The sequence below is a fragment of the Myodes glareolus genome, chromosome 9, assembly GCF_982192425.1.
Source record: "Myodes glareolus chromosome 9, mMyoGla1.1, whole genome shotgun sequence".
NCBI lineage: Eukaryota > Metazoa > Chordata > Mammalia > Rodentia > Cricetidae > Myodes > Myodes glareolus.
In genome coordinates, this window is record NC_142034.1 from 37,304,128 (window position 1) to 37,321,431 (window position 17,304).

A 17,304-nucleotide genomic window follows, 5' to 3' on the forward strand; every position below is an offset into this window, starting at 1 on the left:
AGGGCCAGAGTTTTACTGAACACTCACAAGCTATAACTGAATAGATAACTGTTAGATATTTAGTTTGTTCCTATGTGTTCTATATTAAAATAAGAACTCAGTGCAAAAAAATGAGTATTATATGTATTTTAAGTCAAGAAAGCACAGATATCTTACACAACTGATGTTAGTACCTACCATGAAGAGTCACCAACAAAACGCCAGCAACATAAAGACCAACAGTTCACTGATTTATTAGATGGACACACTCATAACCAATGAAAACTGTAGGATATAAAATAATTTAGGAAATGTTGGGAATTAGCAGCACCATCTGTTACTGAAATATAAAGAAAAAGTCACGTGTTTTAAGCAAACACTAGAAGAGGGTAACTATATGTCCTAATGCCACTGATCTGGGAAATGATGGTGTTTTAGGCACACACACCTCCTTCTATGCCAGAGATTTCAGTAAGCACATCAGATGTACTGTTCTAGAAAAATGTTACTGAAGTTAAGAGATACTGCATAGTATAAGTAGACAAGAAGACTAAAATCAGCTACATTGGCATGGCTCAATGCTTTTCCTATGAAATGTTTAGTTATGGATTATGAAATGAGAAATAATATTATTTTTAAAAGACACTAATGGTCCCTAGGAAACATTAAGTGGAGCACAGATCACTATGAAAATACATCACTTTTCCAGTTTGCTTACTAATTGTCTTTAAAAAGTCATGTGTTCTTCACAAATGGTGTATACAAGTATGTAATAAGCATTTTAAAAAGTTTAACCATGTTTAAATCTTAGAGATTCTTCTGATTTTTCTTCAACATTAGCCCTGTTGTCACATTTCTGTGTCAGAGTAAGAGACTGAACTTGTGTAAAGGATACAAATTTACACACATTTTACAGCAACTTATTCCCTACATCTACAAAATTCACATTTATAATACAGGCAAGTACAAGGCCAGGATAAAACTGTTAAATTCCAAAAAGTCAAACGGTATACTCTTTATTTTATCCCCTTAAAAAAAAGTTCAACTTCGGCACCAAGATTAAAAAGCCCTCACATCCTAGGTAGAAGTACCCACTTTCCAGGTCCATCTCAGCACACACACACAGTTTTCCGGTGCTGCTGGAGGAGAGGATTTCCCATCTTCTTCTGACCCCTGAGTCTGCGCCGCATGGTCAGTTTGACCGAGTGCCTGCGCTGAGATGCTGCAGGGAGACTCGAAGCTTGGGCCCCAGTACTTCGACTTAAGCCATTTCGTCGGTGCTTCTTCATAAGGGGGCCAGAGTTGGATTCTTCTAATGTCCTTTTAAAATTGGCTGGAGGGGTTCTTTCAACTTCTTGAGCCTTCATCTGACCTGGAGTTGACATCTTTAAATTTTTTTGGTCCATGATGTTATTTGTCGAATTGGTCGGCACCAGGCCAACTGACAGGGCATTAGTCAAAGAATCATGAATCCTTAAAGTCAGGGCTTTTGGACAGTTTTCTTCAAGTGCCTCTGAATCTTTTGAGGTCATCACTACAGTCTGGATACTCCCTCGAGCTGTCTCAGCTGGGACCTCTAAAAATTTCTCTGAGAAGGCATTACTACGAACAAGGGCAGGTATGTGGTCCTTAGAGTTCAGCCTTGGCCATGGATCTTCTTCCAATGACTAGAAAAAGAAAAGGAAAAATAATTATCCTTAAGTTCAATAAAATGACACACTAAGTTCCTATGATGTTGTTAAGAAAACAAAACCATAGAATGCACTCACTTCCTTCACAATATATTTATTGCATCAAGTTGGGAGAGGGGGCATGTGTTGCAAAGAAAGTAATCAATACAAAGGTAGCAACAGAGGAGCCCCACCTTCACATGGAAAAGACTCATGTGCTCACTGGTATATCTCAAATGCATTTTGGACCAAGTAAGATACTTCACGGCTACAAAACAAGACTCCTTAAAATAGCCAAACGCACACACTTTGCCAAGCCATTCACACTGTGCTAGATGCAGAAAAGAGCAAAATTACTGCTATTTATATTTTAATTTCTTTACCCAAACTCCATATTTTCTTTCTTTACTTGCTTACTTTATTTAATGAGTTTTTCTTTGTAACTCTCTTGCTGTCCTAGATCTCACTATGTAGACCAGGTTGGCCTTGAACAAACTCAAAGATCTGCCTGCTTTTATCTTCCTGGTGCTGAGATTAAGTGTGTGCCACCTATGCCACACACTTTTCTCTTTTTTTGTTTTTTGTTTTGTTTTGTTTTGTCTTTCAAAACAGGGTTTCTCTGTAGCTTTGGAGTCTGTCCTGGAACTAGCTCTTGTAGATCAGGCTAGCCTCGAACTCAGCACTCGGGAGGCAAAGGCAGGCAGATCTCTGTGAGTTTGTCTCAAAAAAAAAGCCAACAACATCAACTTCCTAAATTTTAATTTGTGACTATAATCCGTGTAGAAAATGTGAAGTACAAAATTAAAGCAATTATGTTATAATGGAAACTCAGATAGATAGTAATTTGCCCATCAACTGAGAAAACGGGTCACAAAAGGACCTTAACAAGAATGGCAATAAACTTTTTTTTTTCCTTTTGTGGAGATAGTCTCACTATGTAGCCTAGAGTCATCTCAAACTCTCTACATGGCCCTTGAAACTGAGAATCCCCCATCTCAGCTTCCCAAACACTAGAATTTCACATGCGTGTCACCATGCCAGATATAAGTGTATATGCATGTGTATATGCAGTATATGTGTGTGTACATCTCTGTGTGTGAGTGTGGGTGCTTGTGTGAAGATCAAAGAGTAACCTTGCAAGTTGGTCTTGACTTCCACTTCATTTGAGACAGGTCACTTTGTTTTTGTTTCCTGTTGTGTGTACCAGGCTAGCTGGCCCGTGGCCCGTGAGTTTCCAGGGATCCCCGTCCTCTGCACTCCATCTCCCCACAGTGGTGCTAGGATTACAAATGTTCCCACTATATGTCCAACTTTCACATAGATTCCGGGGATTCAGACACAAGGCATCCTGCTTGCACATCACACATTTTACCCACTGAGACATCTCTCTGGCCCCTCCTTTTCCATTCCAAGATAGGATCTTGCTAATATTACCCAAGACATATGCTAAGAAATGTTTGTTGTGACAGCATCTCACTCTGTAGCTCAGTGATTCTCCTGTCTAAGCCCTCTAGGTTCTAGAATTACAGGAGGCATCACAACATGAGCTGTTAAGGATCAAGAAAGTAATGTAGTTTTCCTTCAACCCATGGTCCTTCTACCCCAACTCTCTGAGAGGTACACATAACTGTACCTGCCTTGGAAAGAAACCTCTAACATGAAATTTCTTTTAAGCAAGCCAAGTGTACAAGTGCACACCTGCAATGCCAGCACTTAGGAGATGAAGGTAAGACAATCAGTTCACAGCCAGCATCAGGTATATAGAGTTTGAAGGCAGCCTGTGATGCAAAAGATCCTATTTCAAAACACTAACATCAAACAAACAAAGATTTTGATTTTGAAGTATTATGAGCTGGTGAGATGGTTCAGAATGTAGCATCCACTAGCCTTCAGATCTACCCTAGTGCAAAACACAAGCAAACAAGACCCACCCCCCCCCAAAAAAATCTTGTAATTGTCCATTACAAATGATAGACTACACTTCACCTTATTGTATGTATATTTTTGCCGTATGTGTGAAAATTTAGCAAAATAGTAATAATAAACTCCAGACACTGACCTGCAGGAGCACAATACCCAAATTAAAAGTGTTTCCAAAGCCTGTGTGCTAGAGCAGGCCTGTAATAATAACATGGGGAAGGGGGAGTCAGGAGAAGCAGGAGTTCCAGACCAGCCGAGGCTACAGAGAGTCTATCGAGTAGAAAACAAAACAAAACAAAACAAAACAAAACAAAACAAAAACACCCAATTCACTGACACTTTTTCAATATGCTTGATAGATAAAGCAGCATGCTGCTTTATTTCTCATGTTAATGGTTGATTCTCCTAAAAACTAAACTCTCACAGAGCCAGGTTAACTGACTTCTAAATAAGCCAGGAAACAGAAACGTTGTGTTCACTTAACTTTGCTTCTCAGCATATGTTTTTATTAAAATACTCGATTAGTTTTATTTATGTGTGTGGGTGCCGTAGGAGTTCAGAAGAGGGTGTCAGATCCACTGGAGCTAGATCAGGTGTGGTTCTGAGCTGCCTGTTGGAAACCAAACTCAAGTCCCCTGAGCGAGCAGTGGTTAAGCACTCTAGACCACTGAGCCATTTCTCTAGCCCCATCTCAGCACATCTTAAACTCATTCCATTTTAATCTGCACTAGGAAATAGGAATAGTCAGGCATGGTGGCATATTTCTGTAACCCCAGCACTCAGGTAGGAAGATCACGATGGAGGCCTGAAATCATGTGTCAAACAATTAAAATGAGAAGATAATTCTGTTTTTTACCCATGGTAATTAAAAAAGCCAGGTTTAAGGTCCAATATCCTAAGGGCCAGTTCAATCTTGATTTTATACAACTTTGCTCAAAATAATCTCTCAGTGTTATTATTGATAATGTGGATCATATTATGATATCTCTGGATTATAGATTAAATGAACTATTAGGTATACAAGTGTTTCACAAATTTATAAAGTTTTACAAATATTCATAGATTCACAAAACAGGATCAATAAATTCTACATGTTAACATTTATTAGTAACCACAGTCATTTTTCTATTAGGTTACATACATACAATAGGCTTCAAGTTAGTCCTGTGAGAAGACAGCTCTCTGAAAACGGAAGATACGCTTAGTGGCGGTGTGCCCAGCAGTCACAAACCCTGGCTGTCTATCTGGGCAGAGGGAAGGGAATTCTTTCAAGAAATAAATTATATAGCAAAGATCCATCATTTTCTTGAACTTAATTCAAATCCAAAATTCTATTTTAATTAACCAGATATGATTGTAGATAACTGTAATCCCAGCACTTGGGAGACAAAAGAAAGAGGACCAAGAATTCAAGGTCATCCTCAGCTATACAACCAGTCTGAGGTCACCAAGGACTACAGAGGACCTTGTCCCAAAAATAAAGGGGTGATGGTGGTGCATGCCTTTAATCCCAGCATTCAGGAAGTAGAGACAGGCAGATCTCTACGAGTTCAAGGTCAGCCTGATCTACAGAGTAAGTTCCAGAACAGCTAGGGCTACACAAAAAAAACTGTCTCAAATAAATAAATATATAAAATGAATACTTGGTCTCCAACTGGAAGAACTGTTTGGGAAGAATTAGGAAGTATGTTCTTGTCAGGAGATGTGTGTCACCAAAGACAGATTTTGAAGTTTCAAAAGACTTGAGAGACTCCCAGTACTCCCTTGGTTATGAATCAAGATGTAGCTCTCAGGGCTGACAAATGGCTCAGCAGTTAAGAGCACTGTCTATTCTTTCCAGAGAATTCCTGAATTCAATTCCCAGTAACCACTCGCAAACATCTATAATGAGATCTGGTGCCCTCTTCTGGCATTTAGGTATACATGTAGACAGAACATTGTATGCATAATAAATAAATAAATCTTAAAGAGTACTTGTGTTTCCAGAGGACCCAGGTTCAATTCTTAATACCCACACAGCAGCTCACAACTATCCAATGCTCTCTTCTAACCTTTGAGGGCACCAGGCATGCACAGGGTGAACAGACATACATTCAAGCAAAACACTCATACACATAGACTCTAACCCTCTGAAACTCTTAGTCAAATTAAATACTTTTTAAGTTCTTTATAAACTTCTTTTATAAGTTGTCTTGGTCACGGTGTTTTATCAGCAATAGAAAAGTAAGTAACACACACACAAACACTCTAAGCATGAATTTTAGGCAATACTAATATAACTTTCAAACTGTAGAAATTGACTGGGGAAATCTCAGACAGCAAAGTGTTCCTTGTGTTAGGTATTGGGACATGAGTTTGATCCCCAGAATCCATGTAAAAAGCTAGACATGGTGGCACATGGCTGTAATCCCAGGCTGAGAAGGTACAGACACCCTGGAACTTGCTGACCAGCCAGTCTAAACTTTTTGGTTGACTCAAGGTCCCAGGAAGACCTCAATTCAGAAAACTAGATGGCATCTAAAGAAAGACAAAAGGTTGCCCTCTGGCCTACACATTTAAACATACACATACCCTGGTAGCACTAAATACCTTGACTGGTGGTGTAGAACTTGGGGAGGGAGTCATCACACAGGTTTCTTGGCTGTTATAAGTAGGGCTATCAGTCAGGTTCAGGAAGAGCTCATCTTCATTGGTGAAGTTCCCCTGATTATCTACTCCTGGAGAGATGCAGATTACGATGGCACTCGTGTTATCTGCACGGAGCATACGCTGCCTCCAGCGGCCAAGCGCTCGATTCACTAGCATTTTGGCACAGGATTGGCCTTGCTCACCCTATATTTAAAAGAACAAGAAGGAAGAACATTAACTCTCATTAACTTACTAATACATACATATCAAATGAAAAACCTAGGTGGATCTGGTGAGATGCCTCAATGGGTAAAGGTGTCTGTCACCAAGTCTAATGACTCAACTCCTCCAGTTCAGTCCCCTAGACCCAAAGGTAGGAGGGACCGGCTCCCCTTCAAGCTGCTCTCTGACAAATACACATGCATAACAACATGCATAAACACAACAAAAAATATAAAAAATGCTTTTACTAAAAACAATGTTAAGTATGACCAAATAAGTAAATAAAATTCAATTCTCAAACACTATTCAAAGGTTCTATAATCATGTTAAAATAATGCATCTGTAAATTTAAAAAATAAAATAAGGTTGACAGGGCACACTTTTAATTCCAGCACTCCAAGACAGAGACAGGCAGATCTCTGAGTTTGAAGCCAGCCTGATGGGTCCCAGGACAGCCAGTGCTATAGAGACCCAGCCTAAAAAATTTAAAATAATAATAATAATAATATAAAGTAAGATCTTTTCTTGTGGTTAAATTTGACACACATGTGCCAGAGTGATGGTATAAGCCTCTAATCTCAGCCCTGGAGAGGCCAAAGAAGAGGATTTCTACCAGGCTGGAATATAAAGAGAGACCAACCTGAAAATAAACAGCAACAAGTGTTGATTCTTGTAGTTTTATCTCTTTAATCAAGAAATTTGGTCTTGTCTAACTTTAGGAAAGTTACAGAGAAGTCTTTTTTTATTTAAAAAAAAAAAAGGACTGAGCATTCCAACAGAGAAGTCATCTTTAAAAGCTTAAAAGCAAGTAAATTATTATAAATACAATTAACAAATAAGATAATTAGGCACCGGGCAATGGTGGCACATGCCTTTAATCGCAGCATTCAGGAGGCAGAGGCAGGCGGATCTCTGTGAGTTCGAGAACAGCCTGGTCTACAAGAGCTAGTTCCAGGATAGGCTCCAAAGCTACAGAGAAACCCTGTCTCGGAAAATCAAAACAAAACAAAAAAAGGGCAATTAAGCATGGTAGAAAAAATGCTACAGGAGCCAATTTTCTAAAAAAGGAGCTTCTGAGCCCACCATGGAGACATATTCCAGCAGTGCCAGACTCAGAAAACAGTAGGGAGATCACTGGTGCCCAAGAACAGGCACCCACACTGATAACTCACAGCCCGGAACATCCTAGATCTCACTGTGTAGCCAAGGCTGGCCTGGAACTGGCAGTCTTCCTGCCTCATGTCCCAGGTATTACGATTATAGATGTTCAATACTACACTCAGAAGTGGATTTAATGTGGAATTATTATGAGTTTTGAGTTACAGAAACATTTTATGAACCATAAAAAACACCACTCCTATGAAATTACTGTATACCGTTTGGGAAAAGGATTCTAATTTCAGTGATGTGAAAAGGAGAAACATGCATGATAGGGCACACCTGTAACACTACCACTTGTGAACAAAGGGAGGAGGGTCAGGAGTGCAAGGCCAGCCTCAGCTCTGAGTCTGAAACCAGACTGAGCTACAATGGAGGCTATCTCAAAAAACCCAAACCAGGCCGGGCGTGGTAGCACATGTCTTTAATTCCAGCAAATCAAGAGGCAGATCACAGTTTGAGTTCAAGGCTAGCCTGGTCTACAAAAGGTAGAAAGTGCACATCTAAACTGACTAAGGGCTGTGCCAGTGTTCACCAATAACTCCTGAGTTCCCAAACTCTGCAGGACACAGGGTTCACCACTGCACCACCAGCGATCAGAAGGACTCACTGTGATGTATTCCTTTGCCTTTCACTTTTTCAGAAGATCTGCTCTACTTCCCAGCAAAGCTCCATGGAGAAAAACATTCCATACGAGCTTTTTTCTTTTCTGAGACAGGGTCTCTTCTATAGCTCTGGAACTCACTATGTCTACCAGGCTGCCTGTCTCCCAATTGCTGGGATAAAGTCATGCACCAGCACTGCCCCACAAGTTATCTCATCTTTGTTATCCAATAACCACTAACTGCAAAACACTAAGTCTCTGAGTAATAAAAATGGATTTCAACAACACTTAGCTTTAACTAACTCACAATTTGATGAGATTAAGATTTATACAGTCTCTTTGATTTCCTTATTAGGTGCTGAGGATTGAACACAAAGCATGGTAGTGCATGCATGTAATCCTAACTATCAGGAGGGTAAGGCAGAAGGATTAATTCCAAAATTAGAGCCAAATTTTAGGTCAACCTAATCAATTTAGGAAAGACCCTATCTCAGCAAAGTAAAAGGAAAAAAAAAAAAAACGCTGGAGGGCTAATGCATTTGCCTAGCATCTGTTACATTCTGAATTCAATCCTTAGTGCCAGAGAACAAACTGAAGAGGCCTAACATAACATCAGTGCAGCCATAACAGGCTGCAAACTAACAATACTGGGACTAGACCTCTCTGTTACAATAACCAGGAACAGCCACAAACTGTACCCTACGGGTGACCAATCAGAACTGAGACAAACAAGTACTAGATGCTCCAAAACATTAAGAATACCTTACCTAACTTGTACAGAGGTTACCAATTTCCTTGCAGCAACATCAGTACCAATCCCTGTTTGATAAGACTTTTGAAGACTTTTGGGTTTTTTTGTTCTTGTTTTCTTTTTCTTTCTTTTTTTCTTTCTCCTTATTTATTTACTTACTTATTATGTATACAATATTCTGTCTGGGTGTATGCCTGAAGGCCAGAAGAGGGCACCAAACCTCATTACAATGATTGTGAGCCATCATGTGGTTGCTGGGAGTTGAACTCAGGACTTTTGGAAGAGCAGGCAATGCTCTTAACTGCTGAGCCATCTCTCCAACCCCTTGATAAGACTTTTATCACCTCACTCAGGAGTTCAACCCCATCTGAATCCAGAATCCCTTCCCCCTCCCCATTCTTTACTCCTTAAAAATCCTGCCATAGCTGAGCTCAGTGCTCTCCCTGATCCAGCTGTGTCAGAGAGGACAGTGAGCCCAGGCTCAAGCTTGCAATAAAGGCTCTTTGATTTTTGCATACAAACTTGGACCCCTGGTGGTCTCTGGGGGAGCTCATGACGTGCGCATAACAAAACACCACTCTACACATTATACTAAACAAATGCTAGATTAAAAAGGCGCTGTGGTATATGACCATACTTGTAGAAAATATCCAAAGTAGACAAGTACAAAGAAACAAAAAAGCCCAGTGGTTGAAAGATATATGGGAAAAGGACAGTCACTGGAAATGGTTATGAGGTTTGTTCAGGAAAAAATGATGAGACACAAGACAAACATCCTAAGCTAGACTCACCACCATGGACAACATAACCCAAACACTTCAGACAGCATCAAACCACTGAGTCACTTCTCACCATTAAGTATTTTTTCTCCTCTTGGTCTTGGCACATGGAAATGGCATCTTGAGGTGGAATCATATTCCAAAGTCCATCACTTCCCAGGATAATATACTTGTGCTTCTGGGGATCAAGAGTGTGAACACTTGTGTCTGGTTCAGGTGACACCACAAACTTACCACTGAAGAAATCATAGCTCCACAAGTCACCTGGATGAAGGGAGCAGACGGTAGTTATTATTACTTTCAAGATAAGAGTGTCACATCGGCAGAATCCACAGGTCTATTCCATTAGGAGCAGAACAGCACTGACAATATTCAAAACCCATGTAAACATACTAGGTACAAGAGAATTCCCTCATCATGCTGAAGAACTAGCAGGGGGATTTGCAGCAAACATCTTCCTTAACCTTAAAGTAGTGCTAAGGAAAAATGCAAGATGAACTAAGCAGTATCAGAATATCCCATGTTTTCTTTCTTTTGTGGTTCCCAGGTTTTAAGCAGGTACATAAGATCATGTATTTATGGAAGAAAATTAGAAATGAAACTGTCTAGGGAAGAAAACAATGGGGACTAAAGAGAAAGGGAGCATGAAGAATGCTAATAAGAAGGTATGGGAAACAATTAGCTCAAAGTACAGGCATACTTAAATAAAAACAACCTTAGCCTGGTGGTGGTGGTGGTGGTCATATCACAGCATTTGGGAGGCAGAGGTAGGTTGATCTCTGTGAGTTCAAGGCCACCCTGATAAACAGAATAAATTCCAAACCAACCTGGGCTATGCTGAGAAACCCTGTCAAAAAAACAAAACAAAACAAAACAAACCAGACAGACAAACAAACAAATAAATATGACTTTCTGTAACCCAGCAGTAGGTACAATTTCTATACCAGTGAAAAAATTTTAAAAATAAAAACTATGCCATGGGGTAAAGATATACATCAGAAACCAGAGAGCTTGTTGCACATTTGCAAAGACCTAGGTGTGATCCCCAGAATCAGAGGTAAATAATTAAGTATATACTCTTTTAAGTACAACAAAAAAGTAAACTATGCCTTGATTGTCACTTCTAATATTATGTTGGAATTCCTTCTCAGCCCAGCAGGATAATAAAAAATACAGATGAATTGAATAGAAAAAAATTATTCATGGGTAATTTCACTTATACTGAGAACACCAAATAAATTATTTATGAATGGCTATCTTTTCTCAGCCCACTTCCTCCCTTTCTAATTAAAAGAAATTTAGAACGGATAATACAGATTTAATAGGCACTAGGCCAGTGAGATGGTTCAATCACTAAGGGTGACTGCTGCCACGCATGACAACCTGAGTTTTATCCCTAGGACCCACACAGTAGAAGGATAGAATTGACTCTCAAAAGTTGTCCTTTGACCTCCACATATGTGCTGTGGCATGCATTGCACATATACAAATACATATATAATCTTTTTCTAAGTTTTTCAAGACAGGGTTTCTCAGTAGCTATGGAGCCAGTCCTGGAACTCACTCTGTAGACCACACTAGCCTCAAACTCACCGAGATCCGACTGCCTCTCCTCTCGAGTGCTGGGATTAAAGGCGTGCGCTACCACCACCTGGCTAAATTTTTTTTTTTTAAAAAAAGAATGAGCATTAAAAGACAGAAAGCAGGGGTTGGAGAGCTGTCTCAGTAGTTAAGAGCACACTGGCTGCTCTTACAGAGGATTATAGTTCAATTCCCAGTATCCACATGGCAGGTCACACCCTTCAGTAACTCCCGTCTCATGGGATCTGGAACCCTCAGCTGGCCTCTGAGGGCACTGCACGTATACATGGTACACAGACATACTTGCAAGGAAAACACCTACACACAAAATTTTTAAAACGAAAAAAAATTTTAAAGCAGACTACAGAACAGGCTTGTTCTGGGCTATATCATGCCAGGCATGATGGCACACGCCTTTAATACCAGCACTCAGGAGGCAGAATCAGGCAGATCTCGTGAGTTCAAGGACAGCCTGGTCTACAGAGTGAGGCCCAGGACAGCCAGGGCTACACTGAGAAACTCTATCTTGAAAAATTAAAAAAATAAAAATTAAAATTAAAAAAAAAGCCAAGCTGTGGTGGCTCACGCCTTTAATCCCAGCAATCGGGAGGCAAAGCAAGTGGATTTTGAGTTTGAGGCCAGCCTGGTCTACAAGAGCTAGTTCCAGATCAGGTAGGGTTGTTACACAGGGAAAAAAAAAAAAAAAAAGGAAAAAAGAACGAAAAAGCGCAGTATGCACCCAACACACAGAAGACAGGCTTCTTATGAAGAAGACAAGGTTTCAGATTACTTAAAATTCATTAGTAAAAACCCCTAGAGTCTGAATTTAAGCTCATTACAAGTCACCCAGCCAGTTCCCTAATTGAATCACAGAATATCATTTCTGTAGTTCAGAGGAGGAGCCTCCTGCATTGGTGCTGATTGCTGGCTGGGTGGTCATTTCCCCTTTTCCCTCAGCAGAGGGTGCTGAAAGGGCACCAGGAGCAGTCTCTCGTTACAGAGAGCTTCTTTGCTTGATCCTGTGTGTGGCACCTGCCAGCTAAGCTAGCAAGAACACAGGAAACAGCAAATGTTAGACCTTCAACCAACTTCCCACAAACTGTCCTCCACCCTGTGGCTGACCTATCATGAGGTTCCCAATACCTTCTTCAGTGATCTATTCTCAAAACTACAATCAACGTAACTTGTTAGGACATAAATCTTGAAGCCCATCATGGTGAAGAATCAATGATTATACTACCAGCACTTGCGAAGTGGAGGCAGGAAAATCAAGAGTTTAGGCTAGCTCAGCCACACAGCAAGTTCTCCAATTTATGTACTATATGAAACCCAATCTTAAAAACAAAAGGGGGGGTAAAAACAGAAAAATGAGTCAATGAGATGATTTGGTGGGTAAAAGCACTTGCCACCAAGCCTGACTTCCTGAACTAAATTCCCAGCACACACATGATGGAGGAAACTTTTGGGAGATGTTCTCTAACCTGTTTGAGAGCATTATGGCACGTGTGCACCTACTCTTCACCCCTCAGCCCCTACATATCATGAGCACACAGTTGAGGGATGGTGTTAGATACACAACTCTGTAAATGTACACAACATATCCTTCTGTCTCTTGTTGTGCTAGGTGTTGAACCCAAGACCTAGGTCAGGTCAGGGAAGTGTTCCCTCAGTTTTTTTTGTTTGTTTGTTTGTTTGCTGGTTTGTTTCTTATTGGTTTTGAGATAATATCTAAGTTCAAGACCCAGACTGGTCTTGAACTCACAGCCTCCTGCCAATACTTCCCTAGTGAAAAGGACAGTTGAGATATAAGTAGTTAACAGCCCAGTTTTTCATACAAACAATCACTTGATGAATGTCCTTCTCCTTCCTTAGCGCATGAGGATAAAGATCTTATCCTTATTGTACTTCACACACACAGCACTAAATAGTTACCTGTTCCGAACCATTGGTATAGTTCAGTGGTTAAGAACACTTGTCTGGTATGTGTAAGGCCCCAAGTTTAATATAGCACTGAAAAGAACAACAAACTACTCAGGAATAACTGATGTACCTCCTATGTGGTGGGATGATGTGTGGGGGATCAAATTCGGGCCTGGAACATGTTAGGAGAGCAATCTACAACTAGTATATAGTTCCAGTTTCCAATGCATTACTTATTTTCAAGGTGGGGAAGGTTTGAAGCAAGTCCCACTGGGATGGCCTCAAACATATCTCCTGGTCTCAGCCTCCATAAATGCTGAAACTAGAAGGATTGCACCTACCTCCTGACTTTGAAATTATTATGATCAAGGCAAACGTAACAGTTTAATTATATGATAACTCAAGACTTATCAACTAAAATGGCAAAAATTAGTTGGGTATAACCCAAAGAAAGAGGCAGGAAGAGTCAAGTCAAGACTAGAATATAAATAAAGTCAAGTCAATGTAGGTTCAGGCGACATTGCAAATTCAAGGCCAGAGGTTTTCATCTTGTGAGTCCTGACCTCATTAGACCCGCACGACCCTTTCACAGCAGTTGCATATCAGATATCCTGATTATCAGATGTTTGATTAGGATTCAGAACAGTAGCAAAATTAATTATGAAGTAACAATGAAAATAATTTTACGGTGGGGTCACCACAACATGAAGAACTGTATTAATGGGTTGCAAGATTAGAGAAGTTGAGAACCACTGCTCTACAGCTTTCTAGGGCTTCATAGAAAGACACTGTCTCAACACACAAACAAAAGTTGCAGATGTGTCTAGGCTTGAAAGCACACACCTAATCTCAATTCTCAGAAATCAGAAGCTAAATGATCAAGAAGTGGAGGCTAAACTAGGCTACACAGTGAGACCCTACCTCAAAACACACAATTACACAAATACAACCCCCCCCTTTCTGAGGCTCTACTGGCGGATAAAGGCTGCCGGAAAGGGGGAATGTTTTCTTCAGTGACACAGCTACTGGGAAGTTGTGCGTGCTCCAGTAAGTAACAATTACCCAGCTCATGCAAGCAATGCCAATTAAACTCAGGGTACCACACACCTGCACCAGTGCTCATACACACAGATGTGAAGGAAGAACTTCAGCAGGGGGATGAGAACAAAAGGAGACAATGAGGATGAGTACAAACAAAATACACTATACACAGTGATAAAATTGTCAAAAATAAGGTTAAAAAATAAGACAAAGGTGGGTGATGGTGATGGCGTATATCCTTAATGCCAGCACTCAGGGGGCAGAGACAGGCGGATCTCTGTGCATGTAAGACCAGCCTGGTCTATAAAGCAAGTTTCAGGACAATCAGAGCTGTTACACAGAGAAATCCTGCCTCGAAAAAAACAAAAGACAAAGAAGACCTATCGCCTAGATTCAATTATATTGACACTTTTCCCTGCTTATTTAGTCCACATCCTCACCTGTATTTGGTATTTTCTACAGGGCCATCATTCTGACTAGAGTAAGATGAGATCTCAATGCAGTTTTTTTTCACATTTCTCTTATACTAGTGAAGTTGAACGTTTTTCCATATGTATATTCACTATGTCAGTTGTTTATAAACATGTTCTCCATTTGATTTAGTTGGGAATATACATGTGCCATGAGATGCACATGGAGATCTGAGGACAACTTGAGGGAGGGGGCGCTCTCTACAACCACATGGGACCCAGAGATCAAAGTCAGGTTGTCAGGCATAATGAAAAGCATCTTTAACCTTTAGTTGGTATTTCTGGGTTTTAGAGACAGAATCTCACTATGTAGTTCTAGCTAACCAGGAGCTCACTGACCAGGCTAGTCTCAAACTTAAAGAATGCTCCTCCCTCTGCTTTCTGACCACTGGGATTACAGGCATGAGCCACATTATACTCATGATAGTATTTACCTGTAACATAATTGCTTATTAGTGAGGCAGGGTCCCAGCCAACATGGAACTCCAAGTAGACCAGGCTGACCTGAACTCACCGAGCTCTACCTAACTTTGCCTCCTGGAATTAAAGGCACAAGCCACTTCAACCAGACTATCATTTCTCTAGACTCTTTTAACCTAGACTGAGCTTACCCATTCTTGGGCAGAATAGTACATAAAGGATTCCATGTCCTTCTCATCATGGGAGACATGGAACAGTCAACTATCTCTTATAGTTTATATTATCTAGTCTCAAAATCACAATACTTTCAGTGTGCCTGTGTTTTGACTGCAACTTATGTCTACCTCACCAACTGAAGCCTTTTTGTTCACTTTTGAGACTGTCTGTCTTGTATGCCAACAGACTTGAATCAAGCTCATTATGTAATTAAAGATGACTTTGAACTTCTGATCCTTTTGTCTCCATCTCCCAAATACTGGGAGGTGTATGCACCATAACACCTAGTTTACTCAGTACTGGGAGTAAACTCTGGGTTTTGAATGTGCTAGGCAGACACTCTAGCAACTGAACCACATTTCAGCCCAGCACTTTGACAACTCCTGACAGACTATACAATCTTCCCCAGGTCAGGATCCATGCCTGAAACATTTTTCACATAACCAGCCCTTTCCCTACTTTCAAGATACAGCTAAAATAATAGTCCCTAAAAGTGGCATTTCAGTCACACTGTGTAAAGAACTTTTCCCTTTCTAAATTCTTCTTTATTGCAGCACCATTTGTTTCATTCAAGGCACCTTCCTACTCTAAAGTTACTCCATCTACTACTTCACTGCCTACTGTAACTCTCTAACTACATGGCGTTATTCTGTGACAACAGCCTGTCTATCTGCATTACACCTCCAAAGCCTACCAAAACACCTGACACTGGGGTATTCAGGTATCTACTTCAGAAATAAATTGCTATTCTCTCATCTTTAACTTTACATGCATTGGTGTTTGCCTGCATATATACCTGTGTGAGGGTGTAAGATCCTCTGGAACTAGTTACAGAACATTATGAGCTGCTATGTTGGTGCTTGGAATTGAACCATTGAGCCCAGGTTCTTTGGAAGAGTAATCATTGCTCTTAATTGCTGAGCCATCTCTCCAGCCCCAAGAATTTTCTTTAGAAAAACTATCTTAGGATAGCCAATACAGGTATTTCATTAGCTGTAATTCTCTAGTCTCAGCAACGCATCTTGACTCACGCCTATAAGCCCAGCCACTTGAGAGGCTGAAGTAGGAGAATCACTGTGAGGACAAGGTCACACAGGGCCATACAGTGATAGCAGATCAACCTTAGCGCTGAAGACCAGGCTGACATTGAACCCACAGAGATCCACTTGTCTCTGCCTCCTGAGTGCTGGGATTAAAGGTGTGCACCACCACCTCCTGGCAAGACCGTCTCAAAAATAAGACAAGGATATTCTTTCCATTGATCCCCTCCTACTATTGGGAGTTCTCTAAATTTTCCTTAATAAATCTGTTCATTATATTCAAAACTAAATAATATAAAAACAAAGCAAAACAAAAAATTCTAGTTTTTATTCTAAAACCAGAATATCTACAAAAATTATTTTTATTTTGGCACAGACAATTTATTTAGCTAAAAAACAAAACAAATTGCTGCAGCTTAAGGATACTAAAGGTCAAAGTAAGCAATAATATTGAAAAATAGTTTTAATTACACCATTAAGCCTGGACAGGCATGCGGGTATATATGTATCTAAGTGACAGACACACAGATCTCTAAATATCGCTAAGTATAGATGAAAATTAAGAAAACCACAAACATAAATTGTAAGCAAAGAACAACTGGTGCTGAAGTATATATCTTCACATTTAAAGTATTTTCATAGTTTCATCATCTCTAACCTTACCACAGATGACCTCAGCTCTCCATATCATCTTCTACCCCTGTATAATGCAGAAAATAGAAAATTATTTTACCAATTATAAATCCATCTTACCAAGTGCTCTTGCTACAGCCAGGAAAGGAATCTGATCAATGACTGTACTCCTCCTAACAGGTCCACTGTGAGAGAGCCGAGGTCTTTTCCAAACTACACGATTCACTCCAGACTTGTTCATCACACTAAAAAGTGAATAAAGTTCATAAGTA

At 40.2% G+C, this 17,304-nt stretch overlaps 1 protein-coding gene across 2 annotated transcripts in view; it reads right to left on the bottom strand.

The window, feature by feature from the left end:
- Positions 1-209: 209 nt before the first annotated feature.
- The window catches only part of Ppm1d (protein phosphatase, Mg2+/Mn2+ dependent 1D), a 38,992-nt gene continuing 21,897 nt past the window's right edge, over positions 210-17,304 (bottom strand). For both annotated transcript variants that reach the window (XM_085695607.2, XM_048446743.3), the window contains exons 3-6: positions 17,153-17,277; positions 9,785-9,975; positions 6,159-6,401; positions 210-1,646 (exon numbers count right to left, since the gene is read on the bottom strand). In XM_085695607.2, coding sequence (XP_085551733.1) covers positions 1,089-1,646; positions 6,159-6,401; positions 9,785-9,975; positions 17,153-17,277 — 1,117 coding nt within the window. In that variant the 3' untranslated portion in view covers positions 210-1,088. The remainder of the gene's footprint in view (positions 1,647-6,158; positions 6,402-9,784; positions 9,976-17,152; positions 17,278-17,304) is intronic.